The sequence below is a fragment of the Protobothrops mucrosquamatus genome, unplaced genomic scaffold (assembly GCF_001527695.2).
Source record: "Protobothrops mucrosquamatus isolate PMUCROS unplaced genomic scaffold, P.Mucros_1.0 scaffold_194, whole genome shotgun sequence".
In the NCBI taxonomy this organism is placed as follows: domain Eukaryota; kingdom Metazoa; phylum Chordata; class Lepidosauria; order Squamata; family Viperidae; genus Protobothrops; species Protobothrops mucrosquamatus.
The window spans coordinates 23,018-33,182 of NW_015386270.1; the positions used below are offsets into that span (position 1 = coordinate 23,018).

The 10,165-nt window shown below is 52.1% G+C and overlaps 2 protein-coding genes across 2 annotated transcripts in view; one reads left to right on the forward strand and one right to left on the reverse strand.

The window, feature by feature from the left end:
• ELP5 (elongator acetyltransferase complex subunit 5) lies at window positions 1–9,157 on the reverse strand. The gene is made up of 7 exons (XM_029285868.1): window positions 9,106–9,157; window positions 7,844–7,904; window positions 5,793–6,019; window positions 4,577–4,770; window positions 2,921–3,031; window positions 1,326–1,426; window positions 1–497 (listed from the first exon to the last, which is right to left on the reverse strand). The coding sequence occupies exons 1-7, from the start codon at window positions 9,155–9,157 to the stop codon at window positions 389–391; spliced, it is 855 nt and encodes a 284-aa protein (XP_029141701.1). The 3' UTR covers window positions 1–388.
• Window positions 9,158–9,408: 251 nt separating this feature from the next.
• Window positions 9,409–10,165, forward strand: part of NEURL4 (neuralized E3 ubiquitin protein ligase 4) — a 44,056-nt gene continuing 43,299 nt past the window's right edge. Inside the window, 1 exon segment of the mRNA XM_029285874.1 lies at window positions 9,409–9,486. Within this exon segment, the coding sequence (XP_029141707.1) occupies window positions 9,409–9,486 (78 nt within the window).

The window sequence follows — 10,165 nt, forward strand, 5'->3', positions numbered from 1 at the left end:
AATAGTGGCAAATAGTGTGATTGTTTATTGCGTTAAGAGCCACACAGAGCCCGTCATATCGGCACACAAAACAGTTTACTGGCTACGAATCGCTCCAAAAAAGGACGGGGGGATGCCAAATGACCTTCAGCAAAGGCTTCCTATCCGGATTCCAAACCAATTTCCCGAAGGTCGCTTCTTATTCGTGTCCTTTCCCAGGGGAAGCAAATCTGGACTGTGTTTATCCTGTTCGGATGGCCCCGGGTTCCGGTTTGCCCTGCCAGACCGTTCCCAGCAGCTGACTGCTTCTGTCCGCCATCGTTCCCAAGTTGCAAAGGAAAAAGAGCAGTCCAGGGAGACGTAAAAAGATTCCGGTTCCAGATCTGGAAAAAAACAAGCCCTTTCTCCTTCACACGTCTAAATCGTCGTCTGGATCTTCATCGTCAAAGTCATCGGCAGCGTCGGGTTGATAGTAGATCTTGGCTTCCTCTGTCGAGGTTTGAAGCAATGAGGATTTCCTGGGAGAGGAGAAAAAAAGTATTGGTCTGCCTGTCTGTCTAAAACAGGGGTCTTCAACCTTGGCCCTTTGATGACTTGTGGACTTCAACTCCCAGAATTCCTCAGCCAGGCACGCGTGCCTGGCTGAGGAATTCTGGGAGTTGAAGTCCACAAGTCATCAAAGGGCCACGTTCGAAGACCCCTGGTCTAAATTCTCTCATCTCTCTCATCCATCCCTCCTCTGGAAGTCGCGGGTGCTCCATCACTAGTAAAGTTGGAAGGTACCTCGGAGGTCATCTAGTCCAACCCCCTGCTCAGGCTGCTTTTATATCTAAGGCGGGATTAGAACTCACCGTCGCGTGGCGACTGGCCCCCAAAAAATCACGCGGCCCGCTTTCATGCGAAAGGCAGGACTGGAACTCACCGTCTGCTGGCGATCGGTCCAAAGGCACCCAGTTGGCTTCCATGGCTAAGGCAGGACTCGAACTCGCCATCTCCTGCTTTCTAACCACCAGACCAAACTGGCTCTTGAGGAATGTGCCAACTGGATTTTAACACATTTTTTTCCCTCCGTATAACGAATGTGCCAACTAAATATCGGTCCGTTGCACCCAGAAGCGGCTAAACGGGCTCCGTTTTAACCGAGTTTTCCCTCTATTTAAGATTCCATTTTTTGCAGATTCCTGCTGTCCTTTCCCACAGCAGCTCCTCTCCTTGCCAAACATTCTAAGGCACCCACAGTCGCTTTGCCGAGCAATCCGGGCAGGATATAAATTTAATCGACGGATAAATAAAAATACGCAGCGCGTTCAAGAGCGAAAGAACGAGAGACGCATGCGGGCCCTTACTTTTCCTCGCTGAAGTGGTACGGGAGAGGCACCGATTCCCTGGCTTGGCGCTCGGCCTCCGTGAGGCGCAGGTTGAAGGTCAGGCGGGCCGTCGGATCAGCCTGGAAAGATCCCGAGATCGACGGGGTTGGTGGATCAAGAGGAAAGAAAAGATCTCCTTGGGAAGGTTGAATTTAGCCCAGTGTCTTCTCAACCTTGGCAACTTTTAAACCGAATTCCCCAGCCAGCCTTGTATTCAATTCATTATTTTAATTTAGAATAAAGTTATTTCTAAAGTGTCTATCTATCTATCTATCTATCTATCTATCTATCGTCTATCATCTACCTATCATCGTCTATCGTGTCTCTCTCTCTCTCTCGTCTATCATCATATCTATCTATCTATCTATCTATCTATCTATCTATCTCTATTTATATCTATCTATATCTATCCCTATCTCTATCCATCTAATCTATTTATATCTATATCTAATCTATCTATCTCTATATCTATCTCTATCTATTTATATCTATATCTATATCTATATCTATCTCTCTCTAATCTATCTATCTATCTATCTATCTATCTATCTATCTATCTATCTATCTATCTATCTCTATTTATATCTATCTATATCTATCCCTATCTCTATCCATCTAATCTATTTATATCTATATCTATCTCTAATCTATCTATCTCTATATCTATCTCTATCTATTTATATCTATATCTATATCTATATCTATATCTATCTCTCTCTACTCTATCTATCTATCTATCTATCTATCTATCTATCTATCTATCTATCTACCTACCTATCTATCTATCTATCTATCTATCTATCTATCTATCTATCTATCTATCTATCTATCTATCGATCGTCCAGCATGCCTGGCTGAGGAATTCTGGGAGTTGAAGTCCACAAGTCATCAAAGGGCCAAGTTTGAAGACCCCTGGTATAAGGTCTCCTGACTTGGCCGGGGGGGGGGGTTGGACTAGATTCCTCCAGGGTCTCTTCCAGCCCTAGGATTCATCAAGAGATTGATAATTCCCTGGTCCTACCCAAAGTCTAATTAAAGCATTCATCTAGAAGTAGTCCTTGACTCATAACCATTCGTTACAAGTTACAACGGCACTGGGAAAAAGTGACTTACGACCACTCCTCGCCCTTACGACCGTCCTAGCACCCCTGTGGCCATGAGACCCAAAATCCGGGGCTCGGCCACCGGCCTGTATTAAGAATGGTTACAGTGGGATCGTGGGATCCCCATTGGTGATCTTCCCAGCTGGCTCCTGACGAACAAAGTCAATGGGGGGGGGGAGCCAGATCCTGCTGCAAACCGCAGCGATTCGCTGAACAACCTAGGGCCAAAAGTGCCCTAAAAGTCAGCCGGGGCTCGTTTTAACAACCCTCCCGCTTAGTGGCGGAAATTCTGGTCCCGTAAGCTGAGGACTATTTAAAATAATGCATTATTTCTAAAATGCTTGTGTGCTCAGCAAACCTGACCCTTCCTGATGTCCTTCTTCCTGACAGAGCCCATCTGAACCCACCCCCCACAAACCAAACCCCGCTCCAATATGTCTGCCACAAGCCCGAGACCTGCCAGGCACGTACCGCGGCTGGTTCCCGTCCTTCCTCCGCGTCCTCCTCGGTGGAAACGCCTTTCGGTGGCAGCTCGCCGAGGAATTTGAACACAAACCCCGGGAGGATGCTGAAGAGTTGTGTCTGGGGAGGGAAGGGCAGAAAGGGTGAGGGGTGGGGGTGTGTGTGGGGGAATACAAAGAACCTGCCTCAGCCTTCCCCGGCAAAGCCCAAATCGTCAACCGATCTGTAGTCCTCGACTTACGACGGTTGCTAAATGAATTCCGCCCCATTCGGACGATTCGTCTGGCCACCGCCACCAAGCAAACAGCCGCGGTTATGAAGTGGGCAACACGGTCGTTCAGCGAATCCGGTGTTCCCCTGGTCAGGTCGCAAAAGCGGATCACGGGACACACACACACACACCAGGGCAGGGCGACCGTCATAAATGCGAGTCAGTCGCCGAGGGTCTGAATTTTAATCACGTTAACGGTGGGGATGCTGTAAGGGTCGTAAGTGTGAAAAACCGGTCCGAAGTCATGTCTTTTTTAGTGTCGTCGTAGCTTTGAACGGCCGCTAAAGAGAACCGTTGTAAAGTCGAGGACTCCCTGAATTTTCATATTGAGAAACGTATTTATCTCAGTGGCAAAAAAGGGGGGTGCAAGGCTTCCACAAAGAAGGGGTGCCGCCTATTCTCCAAAGCGCCTGAAGGCAGGACAAGAAGCAACAGGTGGAAACTAATCAAGGGGAGAAGCAACCTGGAATTAAGGAGAAACTTCCGGACAGTGAGGACAAGTAACCAGTGGAACAGCTTGCCACCAGAAGTTGGGGTGCTGCATCACTGGAGGCTTTCAAGAAGAAACTGGACAGCCACCTGTCTGGAATGGTATAGGGCAGGGGTAGGCAACCTTGACCCCTTTATGACTTGTGGACTTCAACTCCCAGAATTCCTCAGCCACCTTGGCTGGCTCAGGAATTCTGGGAGTTGAAGTCCATGATTCATAAAACAGCTAAGGTTACCTACCCCAGGTATAGGGTTTCCTGCTTGAGCAGGGGGGCTGGACTAGAAGATCTCCACAGTCCCTTCCAGCTTCTATTCTGATTACATATTTGTCTGAAGCGGTATAGGCTTTCCTCCCTGAGCAGGAGGTTGGACTAGATGACCTCCAAGGTCCCTTCCAACTTTATTATCATCATCATCATCGTTATTAGTCTGAAATGGTGTAGAGCAGGGGTAGACAACCTTGGCTCTTTTATGACTTGTGGACTTCAACTCCCAGAATCCCTCAGCCTGCATGAGGGAACTATGGCCCTTTTATGACTGGTGGACTTCAACTCCCAGAATTCCTGAGCCGGCCACACTGAGGGGAAAGGAAGAGGTTTCCAAGCTGAGCCAGGCTGGCTCAGGAATTCTGGGAGTTGAAGTCTGCAAGTCATGAAGGGGCCAAGGTGGCCTACCCCTGGTGTAGAGTTTCCTGCCAGAGCAGGAGGTTGGACTAGATGACCTCTAAGGTCCCTTCCAATTTTATTATTATTATTATTGTTGTTTTTACTATTATTATTGTTAGGCAGAATTCCACTCCTCTCATCTACCTCCTTGCTTGACGCTGGACGAAAAGGACCTGCCCCTCCATCCCTGACCCCCCCCGAGCCCTGGCTCAAAGCAGCCCCACCTGGACACCCCCTCACCTTCTGCAGAAACCTGCCCCCCCTCTTCCTGTGGAGGACGACAGCCGTTTGGGGGGTCCCCTCCCCGCCTCGCCCGCTCTCCGGTCCCGGCTGCAGCGTCACCGCCAGGCGGGCCAGCGTCTTCAGCACCTCATGCTGGGCCGGCGGGTGCAAATCCCCGTGGACGAGGGCCGCCATCCGGACGACGTTCAACCCTGCGGGGGGAAAAAGGAGGTTTTTGAGGACACCCCCGAGGCGGTGTTTCCTCCGGAAAGGTCGGGATTCACCCTGACCTTGGTCAGGATTCACGGAGAACGGAGGAGGCCCCAGTTTGAAGACCCCCTGCCTTATACCATCCAAAACAAATGGCTCTCCTTCTTTAGGCTAAATCATTTTTTTTTTAAGTTTCAGACTGGTGGTCTTCAACTCCCAGAATTCCCGGGCGCTAACCCAGTCCTTTTGATATGTACACCCATTGTGGCCTGCTTACTCTCTTGTAGTCCCTTCCTCTGCAGTCTCTCCGCTTTATGGGGGGGGAAAATCCCGATGCGTGCCCAAAATGAGCTTCCTGGCGGAGTGAATTCCAAGGAAATTCCTCATTTTGGTCTCAATTTGGTTGATGGGTTTTGTAGTCTGTCTGCTGCTGGTTGGGTGACTGTGGACCAATCACCGGGAGACGGCGAGTTCTAGTCCTACCTTAGGCATGAAAGCCGGCTGGTTGACTTTGGGCCAATCACCCGGAGACGGTGAGTTCTAGTCCCGTCTTAGGCGTGAATGCTGACTGAGCCAATCACCCGGAGACGGCGAGTTCTAGTCCTACCTTAGGCATGAAAGCCGGCTGGTTGACTTTGGGCCAATCACCCGGAGACGGTGAGTTCTAGTCCCGTCTTAGGCGTGAATGCTGACTGAGCCAATCACCCAGAGACGGCGAGTTCTAGTCCTACCTTAGGCATGAAAGCCGGCTGGTTGACTTTGGGCCAGTCCCTCTCCTTCAGCCCAGCCCACCTCACAGGGCTGTTGGTTGCAGGGAAGAGCAGAGCCAGGGGAAGCACTGGGTCTACTCACCACCTCGAGTGACTCATAAAGGCAAAATAAAAATGGAATACTAAACAAATTGCCGAAAAAGATCCAATGCTTTCCCTCTGCTTTAGAAATGGAAACCTGGACCGGACCAAAAAAAAACCCACCACCAATATTGTCAGCAGCCCCCCCCCCACGTGCCCCCCCCTTCGCTCACCAGCAGCACTGGCTCTCCTGGGCAGCTGTGCCAACATCTGGCAGACGGAGGGGAAGGGAAGACGGAGGAGTAGCCAGCTGAGGGAGTCCAGGACCACCGTAGCAGATCCCTGGGAGGCTGCGGCCAGGCGGGAGGCCAATTCCGAAGCGGAGAACTCTCCCAGGGTCAGGCCGCTCCCCCTCCGGGACCAACCCAGGGGATCTGGGAAAGCGTCGTGGAAGAAGATCCTGGAAGGAGAGCGAGCGACAGGTAGTCCTTGACGTACGACCGCAGCCGAGCTCAGCGTTTCTGTCGCTAAGTGAGACGTTTGCCCCCCCTTTTACGGCTTTTCTGGCTACAGTTTTAGAGAATAATAATAATAATAATAATAATAATAATAATAATAATAATAATAATAATCATAATAATAATAATAATAATTAGTAGTAGTAGTAGTAGCAGTAGTAGTAGTAGTAGTAGTTGGAAGGGACCTTGGAGGTCATCTAGTCCAACCCCCTGCTCAGGCAGGAAACCCTACACCATTTCAGACAAACGGCTGTCCAGTCTCTTCTTAAAAACTTCCAGTGTTGGAGCATTCACCGCTTCTGGAGGCAGGTAGTTCCACTGGTTAATTGTTCTCACGGTCAGGAAGTTTCTCCTTAGTTGGCCTCAATTCTGGACTGACACACAAGTTGCTGTTCCCCGCTTTTGAATCACACACACACACATACACACAAATGCAAGTACAAATTTAGGACTTACCGGGAGGTCACTTCAGGGCTCAGCCCAGCCTTGAATTCCAATTCTGGCAGCTCAAAGCTGAGAACGTGGATGGACTCTGCCCTAAGGGAAGAAAAGCCAGAGGTGGTTTTTTGTAATTCCTAAATGGAAAGACTGTTTTGGTCCTGGCAGCTGAATGTAGGTTAGTCCGCGCTATTTTGTTCCCCGTATCTATCTGTCTATCTATCTATCCATCCATCTATCATCTATCTATCTATCTACCCGCTCACCCATCCAGCCTATCTATCTATCTATCCATCCATCCATCCATCCATCCCTCTCCTCTCTCACCTGTCTCCATCCATCCATCCATCCATCCAATCTATCTATCTATCCTTCTCCTCTCTCATGTCTCCATCCTATCTATCTATCTATCTATCTATCTATCTATCTATCTATCATCTATCTATCTACCCACTCACTCACTCACTCACCCACCCACCCAGCCTATCTATCTATCCATCCATCCATCCATCCCTCTCCTCTCTCACCTGTCTCCATCCATCCATCCATCCATCCAATCTATCTATCCATCCTTCTCCTCTCATGTCTCCATCCTATCTATCTATCTATCTATCTATCTATCTATCTATCTATCTATCTATCTATCTATCTATCTATCTATCTATCTATCTATCTCTCTATCATCTCTCTATCATCTATCTATCTATCTATCTATCTATCTATCTATCTATCTATCTATCTATCTATCTATCTATCTATCTATCTATCTATCTATCTATCATCTCTCTACCGCCCTGAGTCCTATGGGAGAAGGGCGGTATATAAATTAAATTTGATGATGATGATCTATCTATCTATCTATCTATCTATCTATCTATCTATCTATCTATCTATCTATCTATCTATCATCTATCTATCTATCTATCTATCTATCTACCTACCTACCTACCCACCCACCCTGTCTGTCTGTCAATCTACCTACCTACCTACCTACCTATCCATCCATCCACCCATCCATCTGGAGAGGGAGAACCTCTTCAGCAGTATGGACTACAATGTCCATCATCCCCCAGCAGTATGGGAAAGATGAGTGGCTGATGTGGAATTGTGAGGTGCAGCGCAGAGTCACTTACTTGGCAGAGGAATAGGCGGAATACAACTTTAATAATAAATCAAAAAACAAATACCCATTTCCCACAGAAACCCGGCAGCTAGTGGGCAGTCCATCTGTGGGCTGGCACCAAGCAGTCCCGGCTGTTTTGCCAAGCCAAATGGGTGGGTGGCCTATCAATTTGATACGGCAACGAATTCAAAGCCTCTCAACTCACCGCTGGGCGGCAGCCACGACGAAGCTCTTCAGCAGGGGGCGCCCTTCGCAAGCGACGGAATCTGCCCCAGGGAAGAAGCCAAGTAAGTCTTTTAGGTTAAGCTCAGTTTTCATATAGTTCTTAATGATCTTTTAATTCTGTGTTCTTTTAATCTTTTATAACTATTTTTTTTTACTCGTTTTATAACCTGCAAGCTCCTCTGCGTGCGATAAACTACCAGGAAATCCCCTGCAGGGAGGAATGGGAGGCCACCAGGAGAAGCCCTGCATGCAACAGACCACTAGAACAGGGGTCCCCAATCCCCGGTCCGTGGACCGGCACTGGGCCGCGGCATGGCAGGAACTGGCCCACGCAAACAAACGAAGCCCCATGTGCGGGATGCAAGCAGCATGTGAAACCATGCCCCCTCCCCCACTCCGGTCCACCAAATCCCTGGTGCTCAAAAGGTTGGGGGCCACTGCAGTAGAAGGTCCCCTGTGAGGGGATGGGAGGCCATCAGATGATCCCCTACGTGTAAGAGACCGCCAGGAGATCCCCTGGAGGGGATGGGAAGCCATCAGGAGATCTTCTGCATTGCGATAAGACAACCAGATGTCTGAAGGGGATGGGAGGCCACCAGGTGACCCCCTGCATGCGACAGACTGCGGGGAGATCCCCTGAAGGGGATGGAGGCCCATCAGGAGATCCTCTGCATGCAATAAGACCACCGGATCCCCTGCAGGGGAGATGGGAGGCCACCAGGAGATCCCCTACGTGTAAGAGACCGCCAGGAGATCCCCTGGAGGGGATGGGAAGCCATCAGGAGATCTTCTGCATGCGATAAGACAACCAGATGTCTGAAGGGGATGGGAGGCCATCAGGTGACCCCCCTGCATGTGATAGACTGCGGGGAGATGCCCTGAAGGGGATGGAGGCCCATCAGGAGATCCTCTGCGTGCGATGAGACCACCGGATCCCCTGCAGGGGGGATGGGAGGCCACCAGGGGATCCCCTGAATGCGGTAGAGCACCAGGAGATCCTGCGCAGGGGGGATGGGAGGCCACCAGGAGATCCCCCCAGCTCCAAGCTAGCCACCAGTAGCAATCCCCGCTCCTATTTAGGCTAAGACCCTCCCCGCCTGACGCCCTCCCCTCCCCTCCCCCTGTCCCATGAAGGGGGGGGCGCCCCTCCGCAGCAGAGGGGGGGCAGCAGGGCCAGGCCGGGTGGGGGGGGGAAGCCTCGGCCTCAGGAGGGGCCCCTTCACCCCCGGCCCGGCCGCTCACCCCGGATCAGGAGGAGCCCCTCGGCGGCCCCCGAGATCAGCGCCTCCACCATCCCCGCGCGACTCCTCGCTCCAGCAGGCGCCGCCCGCGCGCTCCGATGACGTCACCGAACGGCCGCCTGAAAACGCCGCCGCCGAGAAAGGACCCGGCGCGCCCCCTGCCGGCGGGCGCCTCCATCGCCGCGGAAGCCGATAGGTGGCTAACGGAGTGCCTGAATGGGGGGAAAAAACCCGCTTTGAGCGTTTTTGACTTTTCCCTTCGAAAGGAGTTGTGGGGGGGGCGCAGAAGAGAGGTTTCGGCGCCATGTCCGCCCTTGTTAAAGCAAAACACAAAAGACGCTTCAGATTTTGCACCTCCTCTCGCCGGACCCAGAGAAAGCCCGTGGGGCGCGCGCGAGGAGAAGGGCCGGGCGGCCACGGCTCTCCCTGCCCCGTCCCATGGGCGGCCACAACCTCCGGAGATCCCCAGACGACCCTCTGAGGGAAGGCCAGCGGCCACCAACAATCCCTCGGCCGTCAAGCGCGACGTGAAGCTGAGGGGCTCGTTGCCAAGGACGGCCGTCAAGCGCTGCGGCGTTACTATGAGGCGGCCGGTTGGCCCTTCCGGCCGTCAAGAGGGAAGATATTGCTAGGCAAGAGCGGCCTGTCGTAAAAGACATTTGCCAAGCAAGGCAGGGGGCCGGTCGTCAAGCGCGGCGTCGTTGCTAGGCAGAGCGACGGGTCGTCAAGCAGAGCCGTCAAGCGCGGCATCGTTGCTAGGCTGGGGGCCGGTCGTCAAGCGGGGCCGTCAAGCGCGGCGTCGTTGCTAGGCTGGGGGCCGGTCGTCAAGCGGGGCCGTCAAGAGCGGCGTCGTTGCTAGGCAGAGCGGCGGGTCGTCGCGCGGTGCCGTTGCTAGGCAGGGGTCCGGTCGTCAAGCAGAGCCGTCAAGCGCGGCATCGTTGCTAGGCAGGGCCGGTCGTCCAGCGCGGCCGTCAAGTGCGGCGCCGTTGCTAGGCAGGGGGCCGGTCGCCCAGCGCGGCCGCCAAGCGCCAGGATGTTGCTAGGCAGAGCGGCGCGTCGTC

Excerpts from the sequence above, each read along its gene's own strand:
- ELP5 (XM_029285868.1), bottom strand. The coding sequence starts at position 9,157 with ATGGTGGAGGCGCTGATCTCGGGGGCCGCCGAGGGGCTCCTCCTGATC. Across the intron at positions 7,905-9,105 it reads GGGGCTCCTCCTGATCCGGG|ATTCCGTCGCTTGCGAAGGG; the intron begins GTGAGCGGCCGG and ends TCCCTGGGGCAG. Across the intron at positions 3,032-4,576 it reads GGGGCAGGTTTCTGCAGAAG|ACACAACTCTTCAGCATCCT; the intron begins GTGAGGGGGTGT and ends TTCCCTCCCCAG.